Below are 12,704 nucleotides of genomic sequence, written 5' to 3'. Positions count from 1 at the left end.
TGTGTCTTCTGTAGCTATTTTCTCCAAGTCTACTATGGGTTGTCTTCTCATGGTCTTGACACTGTCTTCTGCAGAGCAGATGTTTTTAATTTTAATGAATTCCAGCCTATCAAATGTATTTTCCACTAATTGTGCCTTTAGTGTTGTATCTAAAGGATCATCACCATAATTAAGGTCATCTAGGTTTTCACCTATGTTATGTTCCAGGAGTTTTATAGTTTTACATTTTACATTTAGGTATATGATCCATTTTGAGTTAATTCTTGTGAAGGGTATAAAGTCTGTGTTTGCATTCATTGTCAGTTGTTCCAGCACCATTTGTTGAAAGCACTATCTTTGCTTCATTGTATTACCTTTGCTACTTTGTCAAAGACCAGTTGACTATATTTATGTGGGTCTATTTCTTGTATTCTGTTCCATTGATCAATTTTTATGTTCTTTTGTCAATACCATGCTGTCTCAATTATGAAAGCTTTATAGTAAGTCATGAAATTGGGTATTATCAGTCTTCTGAGTTTGTTTTTATCCTTCAATATTGAGTTGGCTATTCTGGGTGTTTTGTCTCTCCATATAAAATTCAGAATCAGTTTGTTCATATCCACAAAATAACATGCTTGGATTTTGATTGGAATTGCAATGAATCTCTAGATTAAGTTGGGACACCTTGACAATATTGCATCTTCCTATCCATGAACATGGAGTATCTCTTCATTTATTTATTTTTTCTTTGCTTTCTTTCATCAGAGTTTCATAGTTTTTCTCATATAGATTTTGTACTGATTAGATTTATACCTAAGTATTTCCTTTTGGGGGGTATTAATATAAATGGTAACATGTTTTTAATTTTATATTCCACTTGTTTACTGCTGGTATAAAGGAAAACAATTGGCTTTTGTATGGGAACATTGTATTATCCTGCAACTTTGCTATAAATTATTAGTTTCAGGAGTTTTTGTATCAATTCTTTTATAACTTCTACACAGACAACCATGTCATCTGTGAACAAACACCATTTTATTTCTTCTTTCCCAATTTGTATACGCTTTTTTCTTTTATTGCATTAGCTAAGCCTTCCAGTAAAATGTTAAAAAGCAGTGGCGACAGGAGGACACTCTTGCCTTATTTCTGATCTTGGTAGGAAAGCATCAAGTTTCTCACTGTTAAGTATAACTTTAGCTGTTGGGTTTTTTTTTTTGGTAGATTTTTTTTTTATCAGATTGAATAAATTTCCCTCTATTTCTATTTTGCTGAGAGTTTTCTTCATGCATTTTGTCAAAGATTCTTTCTGCATCTATTGATAAAATCATGTTACTTTTCTCCTTTAGCCTGCTGATGTGGTGGATTACATTAATTGATTTTCAAATTTTGAGCTAGCATTGCATACCTAGAATAAGTTCCACTTGGTCCTGGTGTATGATTCTTTTCATACATTGTTGTGTTTGATTTGCTAATGTTTTGTTAGAATTTTTGTATCTACATTTATGAGAGATATTGGTCTGAAATTTTCTGGTTTTGATATTAGGATAAAACTGACTTCATAGATTGAATTAGGAAGTATTCTGAAAGAGATTAAGGCACAATTTCTTATCTAAATGTTTGGTAGAATTTACCAACAAACCCATTGGGGCCTGTTGCTTTCTGTTTTGTAAGGTTATTAATTATTGATTCGATTTGTTTAATAGAGGTAATCCTTTTCCGATTGCCTATTTCTTCTTGTGTGAGTTTTAGAAGATTGTATCTTTCAAGGAGTTGGTCCATTTCAACTAGGTTGTGAAATTTATGGGCATAGAGTTGTTCATAATATTCCTTAACTATCTTTTTAATGTTCATGGGATTTGTAGTAATGTCCCTCTTTCGTTTCTGTTAATTAGCCTTGACTCTTCTTTTCCTACTTAGCCTGGCTAGAGGGTTATACATTTTATTGATACTTACGAAGAACCAGCTTTTGTTAATTTCTCTATTAATTTCCAGTTTTCAATTTCATTTATTTCTGCACTAATTTATATCATGTCTTTTATCTGCTTACTTTGAATTTAATTTACTCTTCTTTCTCTTGCTTTCTAACATGTAAACTTTGATTACTGGTTTTAGGTCTTTCTTATTTTTAAATATATGCAATCATTGCCATTAATTTCCCTTTAAGCACTGCTTTTGCTGCAACCTAAACATTTTGATATGTTGTATTTTCATTTTCATTTAATTCAATATATTTTAAATTTTCTTTTAAGATTTCTTCTTTGAAGTGTGTTGTTTAATCTTCAGGAATTTGAGGGATTTTCAGCTATTTTTCTGTTATGTATTGTTGTTTAGTTTCACTTCTGTAATTTATTTATTTTTAGTTTAATTCCATTGTCCCTGAGAGCAGATATTACATGACTTCTATTTTTAAAATTTGTTAAGGTGTTTTTATGGCCTAGAATATGTTCTATTTTGGTGAATATGCTATGTGTGCTTGAAAAGAATGTGTAATCTGCTGCTATTGGACGAAGTAATCTATAGATGTTATTTACATACAATTGATTGATAGTGCTGTTGAGTTCAGCTATGTCCTTACTGATTTTCTGTCTGCTGAATGTGCCCATTTCTGATAGAGGGATGTCAAAGTCTCCAACTATAATAGTGAATACATCTATTTTTCATTGCCATTCTATCAGTTTTTGTCTCATATATTTTGAGGCTCTGTTGTTAGGTGTATACATGTTAAGGATTATTAGGCCTTCTTGGAGTATTGACCCATTTATCATTATGTAATGCTCATGTGTATTCCAGATAAGTTTCTTCACATTGTAGTCTGCATTGCCTGAAGTTAATATGATTACTCATACTTTCTTTTGTTTAGTCTTAGCACAGTATGTCTCTCTCCATCCCTATACTTTAAGGGATTCAACATATCTTTGGGTCGTGTTTTTGCTCTACTCTGACAATCTTGGGCTTCTAATTTGTATATTTGGACCATTGACATTTAAAGTAAATATTGGTATAGCTGGATCAATATCTGTCATATTTGTTATTATTTTCTATTGGTTGCCCTTCTTCTTTGTTCCTATTATTGTCTTCTACATTTTTTTCTGCCTTTTGTGGTTTTAATTAAGCATTCTATGTGATTTCATTTTCTCTCTTTTATTAGCATAATAATTTTACTTCCTCTTTTTTAAACTTTTTAAAGTGGTTTCCCTAGTTTACAATATATATTTATAATTAACCCAACTCCACTTTCAAACAACACTACAGTGGTTCACAAGTAGTGCACGTACTTTAAAATAATGAAATGTCCCTAATTCCTCTCTCCCATTTTTTGTATTATTGCTTTCTTTCATTTCACTTATATATAAAATACATAAATATAGCCTTATAAGCATACCTAATTGAATACATTGTTGCTTTTATCATTTTGAACAAAATATTATTTGTTAGATCAACTGAGAGTAGGAAAAATGAAAAATAAAGTTTATTTTACCTTCACTTATTCATTATTTTATACTCTTTCTTTCTTCATGTAGATCTGAGTTTCTGACCTATATTGTTTTCCTTTTTTCTGAAGAACATCTTTTAACATTTTTTGTGAGACAGATCCATTGGCAACAAATTCCCTAAATTTTCGTTTGTTTGAGAAAGTCTTTATTTCTCCCTCACTTTTGAAAGATAATTTCAGAGGGTACAGAATTCTAGGTTGGTGGGCTTTCACCCTGAACACTTTCAATGTGTCACTCCATTCTCACATTTCAGCAGTTTGCCCTGTATCCTCACTTCTCTGACATATGTAAGAGGAGTTGCTAGTTTTTCAGTTTGTCCAGCTTTTTACTTGTTAGGATAGAGTGGCAACTTCTAAGCTGATTACATGCCCGAATGAAAATTGGAAGTCTAACTGATTCTTTAAATCTTTTTGGACTTTTTCTCTTGTGTTTCATTTTGGTTCATTTCTATTGCTATATCTTCAAATTCACCTTCAATGTCTAATTAGCCATTCATTCCATCTACATATTTTTTATCTGAGACGTTTTATTGCTTTCATCTGTAGGTGATTAGATTTGGATCTTTTTATATTTTCCATTTCATTTCACTTTTTTCACTTAACTTTCTCTTAAATTTATTTTTATTTTATTTTGTTAAATTTCTCCTAAATTTAATTTAAATGGAGAGCTTAACATTTCTCCACCTAACTTTTTGAACATATGGAATACAGTTAAAATAACTATTTTCATATGCTCGACTGCTAAATCTAATTTACATGTGAGATCTGAGTTGGCTGTAGCTGACTTTTCTCCTCATTTTGAGCTGTGTTTTCCTGCTTATTTCTCCACCATAATGTTTGACTGGATGCCAGGATATTGCTAATTTTGTCATGTTGGGTGCTTGATATTTTTGTATTCCTATATGAATCTTGAGCTTTGTTTTGAAATGCAATTAAATTATTTGGAAATTGAATCTTTTAGGCTTGTTTTTATGACTTATTAGGTGGGTCCATGACAGTGCTCAGTCTAGGGTTAATGATTTCTGCAACCAAGGCAAGGCTTTCCTGAGTACTCTACTCGATGTACTGTGAATGATGAGGTTTACACGTCTAGCTAGGGGGAACAGGCACTACTATTGGCCTTGTGTGAGGGCCAATCCACTTCTCTTTAATCCTTTCATATGTTCCTTTCTTGAATCTTGGGTAGTTTCCTCATAAATGTGCACTGATCTTTGCCGAATATTTGAGTGTGATCCTCTGCAGAGCTCCAGGGGGACTCTCTGTGCAGCTCTCTCCTCCAGTATTATTTTATTAAATTATTAAATTTTATTAAATTATTTTATTTTATTAAAATAAAATAAAAATAAAAAAATAGTATGTATCCTACGAACTCTAGCTGCCTTGGTCTCCTTGTACAATGGGAGTCCTAAACTTAGGGAGTCCATTGGGTTCTGTCCAGGTTTTTCTTCCTTGTGCCACTGCCTGGATACTCTTTTATGGCAATAAGCTTGTGGCAATTATAGGGCTCACTTCATTTGTTTATCATATTTCATAGTCACTATCTTTCACGATCTGATGTCCAATGTCTTGAAACCCATTGTTCATATATTTTGTCTATTTTGTCTGTTTTGGGGGTTATATAATTTTGTCTGTTTTGGGGGTTATTTCAAGTGAGTAGGTAAATCTGGTTCCTGTTATTCAATTCTGGTTGAAAGTAGAAGTCTCATTCTGCTTGTTATTATTTAATTTTATTTTTAACATTAAAAAAATTTGTTCTGAGATAGAGTCTTGCTCTGTCGCCCAGCTGGAGTACAGTGGCGTGATCTCAGCTCACTGCAACCTCTGCCTCCCGGGTTCAAACGATTCCTGTGCCTCAGCCTCCTGAGTAGCTAGAATTAGAGGCATGCTGCCACCATATTTGGCTAACTTTTTTGTATTTTTAGTAGAGATGGGGTTTCTCCATGTAGGCTCAGGCTCTGGAACTCCTGGCTTCAGGTGGTCTGCCTGCCCCAGCCTCCCAAAGTGCTGGGATTATAGGCATGAGCCACCATACCCAGCCTCATGTCTTCTTTTTAAATGTAAATTTTTTTTTTTTTTTTTTTGCTTTTATTTTTGTAGAAAGCCACAGAGTCACACTTGAGCTGGCACTACTCTACCATTTCACCCTCACTTGTATTTCTCCCCGTCATTCATTTCGCCCCAGCCATGCTGGCTTTCCTTCTGTTCCTCCAACACATCAGGCTCATTCTCTCCCCTTGGCCTTTGCACTTGTAATTGCCTCCATATGGAAATGTCTTCTCTTTGATCTTCATATAATGGGTTCCTTGTTCTTCACAGAGGCTGCCATTGACTATGCAGTTACTTGCTATTGTATCATTCTCTTTTATTATCTTCTTGTACTTATTACTATCCAAAGTGACTTTGTTCATTTATTTATTTAATAATTCATTTTCTTTTTCATCCCCCCAATTTCCATTAGAATAAAAATGAGGCTTTGTTCACTGTACACCAAAACATGCTTTGCTACATAATAGTCAGAAATATGAGAAGTAAATTAATGATGATCAGATTTGCCTGAAAATCAGTTATCTTTCTTTTTCAAAGGAATTACATCTTTACTGTCCTGCTGTACATTTATTCATTTTCTCCCTTCATCTGAATAATGGAGGGCAAGGGGTGGGGTAGGCAGTGTGTATGCATATGTGTGTGTGCATGTGAGTGTGTGCAAGCATAAAACAAACCTTATCTGCCCGGCTCCACATGGCTTTAGGAGGTGGTTCTCCGCTGATGGGGATCTCAAGACGAAGCTTGTTTCCTGCAATCACTGTCACTGTATTGTCAGCATCGAGACCATCCAGGATGATCTTAGGAGGATCTAGAATATTAAGCATAGTGTTTGTTATCAGACAGTCATTTCTGTGTGAATATCTGCACTAATGTTTGGCTAGTATGATGGTAGTAACCAATATTTTATCTGATCAAAAAGAATATAAGAGGAGTCAAGATAGTTGGTGCCTGGCACCTTGCAAAACCATTTTATTGTAAGGTGTTGGTATAAGTCACCAATCTTTCTGATTGATGATTAATACCAATTGATGTATTTTTCCTTAAATGTCAGTTAGTTTTGAATATATTATAATTCCATGGTAAGCAAAAGCAAACAAAAAAGAACACAACTATGCAATGACTTATTTTATCTACTCACCAATAACATGAACTTTGGCAGGCAGAGTAATATTGTAGGCATCAGGTGCAAATACATAATCACCTTCATCTTCAGTGAGGGCATTGGCTATCACTAACTTGTGGATCCTAAGGAAACAAGGAAAATGTATTTCTAAGACTGCAAAGATCTAGTTTATATATGACCCAAACTGAAAAGACACTTCGCCTTTATCTGATTAACTTCTTTAGTGCAGGAAAGAGAGAGAGAGAGAGAGAGAAAGAGAGAGAGAAGAGAGGATGAGAAGCCTTAATTATCCTACTTATTGATTCAAATTAAATCTTTATTTTGGACTATATGGAATTATCTCCACAAATAGAATCTGCTTATTGTATATGCAGAGTCTATTATTCTTTTTTCATCTCATAGCTTTAAAAAGGCCAAAATTGAACATATCAATAATGCTATACTTTAAGATTCAAGAGATGCCAAGAATAATCTTGATTTTGGCTTTATATCCCAAACCCTAAGAACAATAGCTCTTAACTTTATTGGGGTCACAAACCAGTGAATATCTAATGGACACTATGAATCCTTTCTGTGTAAAAAGTATGTATTTTCGTATACACAGAATTTTCTCACAATTTCACAGGAGTTATGGGGCTTCCTAAAGTTCATTTATGATATCCTAAAAGCCCATGAATTCAAAGTTAAACTCCTGCCTTAGATCCTTGCCAGATTCTAGGATATTATGCCCCCTACACAAATAAAGATTTGTGGGAAGGCATTGTGACACTTATTGGTTAGAGACGGTTAATCCATTTGATCAGGTACTCAATTAGAATTCAGTATTTTTCCTCTAACTTCATGTTTATTATTTATTTTAGAGACAGGGTCTCTCATTCTGTTTCCCAGGCTGAAATGCAGTGGTGTGATCTCAGCTCACTTCAACCTCTCCCTACTGGGCTCAAGCCATCCTCCCACCTCCCAAGTAGTTGGGATTACAGGTGCATGCCACCACGGCTGGCTAATTTTTGTGTTTTTTGTAGAGACGAGGTTTTGCCATGTAGCCCAGGAACTCTTGAACTCCTGAGCTCAACAGATCTGTCTGCCTTGGCCTCCCAAAGTGTTGGGATTACAGGCATGAGCCATGGTGCCTGGCCTCTAACTTCATGTTTAGATGGAAAAAGTCAATGGACTTTGAATAGACAAAGTATAGTGTGAGGTTACCATAGTGTGAGGTACAGATACAGAATTATGAATAGGACACGCTATACAACAGAGAAATCACACCTTGCTAGTTGGAAGCAAAGAATCAGGAATAGATGATCTACCTATGGCTACCCTTCAAATATCCTCACCAAATATGTAATTTGGAAAATGGAGAAAGTAGAAATGGGACCAAACCTCACTTGCGGGTCACCTGGCTCACTTACCTTCCCTTGTGAACCACCTTTAGACGGTCACTCTCCTGAACAGGTAGGCCATTTTTAGTCCATTTTCCTGGTATGTTTTCAGAGATTTCACACTTCAGGCAGATTTCTTTTCCAAGATTTACAGTCTGATCAGTCAGAGGTGTCAAAACCTTCAGAGGTTTCACTGTGGAAATGATAGACCAACACAAATGCCAAGCCCAAACTCCCAACAGGCCAAGATGGTGGCATTTCACAATGGTATAGTGAGCTCTACTACAATGTTTGTTTCAAAAGTGAGAAGTTGTACCAATGCAATTAATATATTAGGGGATAATTTCACATTTGATTATGTACAATTTCATTCCTTAGAAAAACTAGGTGAATGCAGAAAATTGCATCCACCTGAAATGACCCAGCAAGGAATGCACAAAATCTGCAGACTCACACCTCAAACATCTATCAGCTACCTCAGTTCATCCATGTGATATAAGCCACACCCATTTACATCTGAGGTCACAACTACTCATCAGATTTTGAAAAATCCTCTTTCTACTGCTTCACAACAGTTCACAAGCCACAACACTTCCAGCATTGCTTCTGTAAGCAAATCTCAGGTCTTTTTCAACGTTAAGTGCCATATTTATTATAATATTTATTAACCATTTAGCATGTGTAAAACTGTGCTACTACTTTTTATTAGGTTCTTATATTTTAAAAAATATGTCGCTGACTGATGTGGTTTGGCTGTGCCCTTACCCAAATCTCATCTTGAATTGTAGTTCCTATAATCCTCACATGTCATGGGAGGGACCTGGTGGGAGGTAATTGAATCATGGGGGCGGTTACCCCCATGCTGCTGTTCTCATGAGATCTGACAGTTTTATAAGGGACTTTTGCCATTTTGCTTGGCACTTCTCCTTACTGCCATCATGTGAAGAAGGACATATTTGCTTTCCCTTCTGCCATGATTGTAAGTTTCCTGAGGTCTCCCCAGCCATGCGGAACTGTGAGTCAATTGAACCTTTTTCCTTTATAAATTACCCAGTCTTGGGTATGTCTTTATTAGCAGCATGAGAATGGACTAATAAACCAGCAAAATTCTTGAGTGTCATACCCATAATCCCATTTCCCCTACAAACCCCATGGTTTTTATTGCATGACTTTGCATAGCGTAATTATTTTTAGAAATGCACATGTTACATCATAGCAGAACGGATTGTAATTGCTTTAAATGGATACAAATATCAGATAAGGATCTGTCTATGGCTGAAAGATTTCTTGATGTTAAACTAAAATGGCCGCAGTTCCATAAAGCATAAGGAATGTATTGGGATTGATCCTGAATAATTCAATGACTATATGAACTGCAACTGGACTAAGCAATAAATACGGAAGTAAGATTTCTGCTCTGTTTGTGACATCATCTTGAGATATTTGCTGTTTTAATTTTTATGGCAAATTGGGAGAGATTCTGCCATTGCTAACTGACTAGCAGTAGAGGGCAATGAGGGAAGTACATTAATTCTCTCATGCCCCTGAAACCTACTAGCAAATTAGCTCTTACAATCTTCTCAATTGAGCCCTTTTGGCTTGAATTACTTTCTTCTCATGCCAAATGTAATTGCAGAGTGTTGAATGTTTATTTGATGAATAGCTAGCTAACATTATCAGGATATGACATCATATCTAAGTATTTATCCCCTATTTTTACGGTCTTGGAATTATAACTTTTCTGGCAGGTGATTTTTATACTTCCTTCCTAATATTGGTGCTCTACTATTAAATTGAGTTGTGGTTCCTTCCTCAAAGACCCTGATTGATCTGACATAGACACTTAGCTAGAATGAAATCCATTTTATGTACATAAAAATCATTGCAAATAGAAATCAAATAGAAACTTTTCTAAAACTGAATTAACACGACCATAATTAGTAAGCCCACTTAGAAGATATCTAAAGAAGTCTTACTTACAGTCAACAGTAAGTTTAGCAGATGATTGTCCTCCTGTTGTCATTACTGAATATTCTGCAGAATCAGCCTTTGTTGCTCCCTCTATGATCAAGATGTGTTTTTTACCCTCAACTCTAATTCGGTATCTTGATTTTGGGCCAGGGATAATCTCTTCACCGTTCTTAAACCTGAATTAAAATAAAATATTAAAAAGGCTTATAAAAGATCCTTCAGGAAAAATACCTTGTCGATCTTGCTTATTGCAATATCCTGAAGAATTTCTGGAGGATATGAGACACACAAGAACTATTTGTTGAATTAAAAAATGTACAAATCAATCTCTGTATCCATCAGTAGATTCATAATGTAACAAATATTGTCTACAAAATTGTGTTAAAAGAACACGAGCCACCTGTTCTCACTCAAGATGAATCAGATGCAACTGCTAAGAGTGGACATTACCCACATGTAGGCTCTTGAAGCACACTAGTAAGAATATCATTTAAAGCATTTTAAAGATAACTATGATTCTCTATTAGAATGAACAATCTACACTGTACCAATTACTACAAATCCTGCTGTGTAATTTACTGTACCTTTCAACATAACATTTCATTTTAAGATTTAAAATTTCTAGTTTTTAATTGTAAGATTACTCACAAGGAACCTGAAAAACACTCCCCACCTGAGCAAAACAAGTAAGATCTTATTTCTAAAAGCAATTGGTGATTCTCAGTCTAAATTTTTTTCCCCTGAGGTACTATGAAAATAAAGTGACTAGGGGTTACATGAAAAATACATATAAATATGTACTTAAAAATCATTGCAAATAGAAATCAAATAGAAACTTTTCTAAAACCGAATTAACACAACCATCATTAGTAAGCTCACTTAGAAGACATCTAAAGAAGTCTTACTTACAGTCAACACTAAATATGTTTTTTCATGTAAGTTGCCAATATGGCATAGTGAGAGGAAGCCTGCTACAAAGGTTAAGAGCATCCATAGGCTTTGGGGTCAAACAGACTTGGGTAAACTTGAGTCATCCACTTAGTATTAAGTACCCACTTCCCTACATGCTTGCCCACGTAGATCTCTGGTTCTTTTTTCAGTCTCACGAGTGGAAAAACCCCAGTATATTAGTATACTTTTATTTATCATCTCTACTAACACAAATGAGGTGGAGATTCTTTTCAAAGGTTTAAAAGCTATTTGTACTTCCTGTTCTATCAACTATGAAGGTCCAATTTTTTTTGTCTATTAAAAACGGACAGACTTCATTAAGGCTATTTACCATTTTACATTGGCATCATCTTCAGACACCTCACATTCTAATTCCACTCTCTCCCCACAATAAGCAGTTGTATCTTCCAGCTGTTTGGTCACCATAATTGGAGGCTCTAGTGTACAAAAAGGGGAAATCAGAATCATTAAATATCCAAAGTGTATCCCATGAGCCCTGATTTGTTCACAGATGAAAAATCAACAGTAAGAAAGCAACATCTATGGTTGACATGGTGATAACAGTAAGTGAGATTTTGGTTTTTGTTTTGAGACAGAGTCTCACTCTGTTGTCCAGGCTGGGGTGCAGTGGCATGATCTTGGCTCAATGCAACCTCCACCTCCTGGGTGCAAGCAATTCTCCTGCCTTAGCCTCCTGAGTAGCTGGGATTACAGGTGCATGCCACTACACCCAACTAATTTTTGCATTTTTAGTAGAGATGAGATTTTACCACATTGGCCAGGCTGGTCTTGAACTCCTGATCTCAAGTGATCACGTGCCTTGGCCGCCCAAAGTGCTGGTATTATAGACATGAGCCACTGTGGCTGTCTGTGAGTTTTTTTTTTGCTTTGTTTTGTTTTGTTTTGTTTATGTTTGTTCTTGGCAAAATAAATAGCAGGCAACCCTGGGTAAATTCTCCCAATTTTTTCATAACTCTCCAAGTCAAATCAATTATTGCTCTCAAGAACAAACAAAACATATATCAAATATTATTCTTTTAGCAAAGAAGACACTAAGTGCTAGACATTTCTGATGAAGGAGAATATATAAAACTAAAATCTTTGATCCTAGTTCCAGATGGATGACAGAGAACTCAGAGTTGTCTGTAATCAGAAGGCCTCATAAAGAAAATAAGGAAGACATGGCTTCATTCACACCCTCCAGCTCTTTCCACAATGTCTTAGTAAATGATAATTTTCAGTGTGCTTGGTGCCAACCCCTTATTAATGAAGCTGGTTCCAAGAGAAACCTATTTGTGATCAGCTGAGTGTGTGAAACAAGGATTATCCAGTAAAATCTGTTGGGTTTCAAAGCAAAACTAGAATAATTATTTTTGCAAATAGTGCTTGGCTTGAGTCAAAACATGAGGCATTTGTACTCAGCAGGTTTTCTTTCTCCCCTCTGCTGTTCTAGTCTTCAACAAACCAGAAGACTCGTTAGGATCCATAACAGCTGCCAGTGTAGAGGAGCCTCAGTTACTTTCACTTTGATCATTATCCCTGGGAGAAGAAGCCAACAGCTCCTGGTGACCACAATAAGAGATTTCATTTTTACCTCGTACGAAGAGCTCAGTGGAACATTTCTCATCACCGGCTGTCACATAATACTCCGAATCATCTGTCATCTGACAGTTATTGATAAACAGGATTCTCTGGCATCCTTTGTGTTCAAAGATGTATCTGTTTTGAATAGGAGGAAAATAAACAGAGTCTGTGAATGTGA

At 35.4% G+C, this 12,704-nt stretch overlaps 1 protein-coding gene across 9 annotated transcripts in view; it reads right to left on the bottom strand.

Annotated features, from left to right (window-relative positions):
* MYBPC1 (myosin binding protein C, slow type) overlaps positions 1-12,704 on the bottom strand; it is a 109,341-nt gene that overhangs the window by 44,542 nt on the left and 52,095 nt on the right. For all 9 annotated transcript variants that reach the window (XM_003269916.4, XM_003269919.4, XM_003269918.4 and 6 more), the window contains 6 exons: positions 12,537-12,661; positions 11,274-11,379; positions 10,001-10,167; positions 8,051-8,213; positions 6,657-6,763; positions 6,193-6,326 (listed from right to left, as the gene is read on the bottom strand). In XM_003269916.4, the coding sequence (XP_003269964.2) occupies positions 6,193-6,326; positions 6,657-6,763; positions 8,051-8,213; positions 10,001-10,167; positions 11,274-11,379; positions 12,537-12,661 (802 nt within the window). The remainder of the gene's footprint in view (positions 1-6,192; positions 6,327-6,656; positions 6,764-8,050; positions 8,214-10,000; positions 10,168-11,273; positions 11,380-12,536; positions 12,662-12,704) is intronic.

Source organism: Nomascus leucogenys, chromosome 10 (genome assembly GCF_006542625.1).
Source record: "Nomascus leucogenys isolate Asia chromosome 10, Asia_NLE_v1, whole genome shotgun sequence".
Taxonomy (NCBI): Eukaryota; Metazoa; Chordata; class Mammalia; order Primates; family Hylobatidae; genus Nomascus; species Nomascus leucogenys.
Note: the sequence above shows the minus strand (reverse complement) of the source record. Positions and strands in the feature narration are given on the sequence as shown.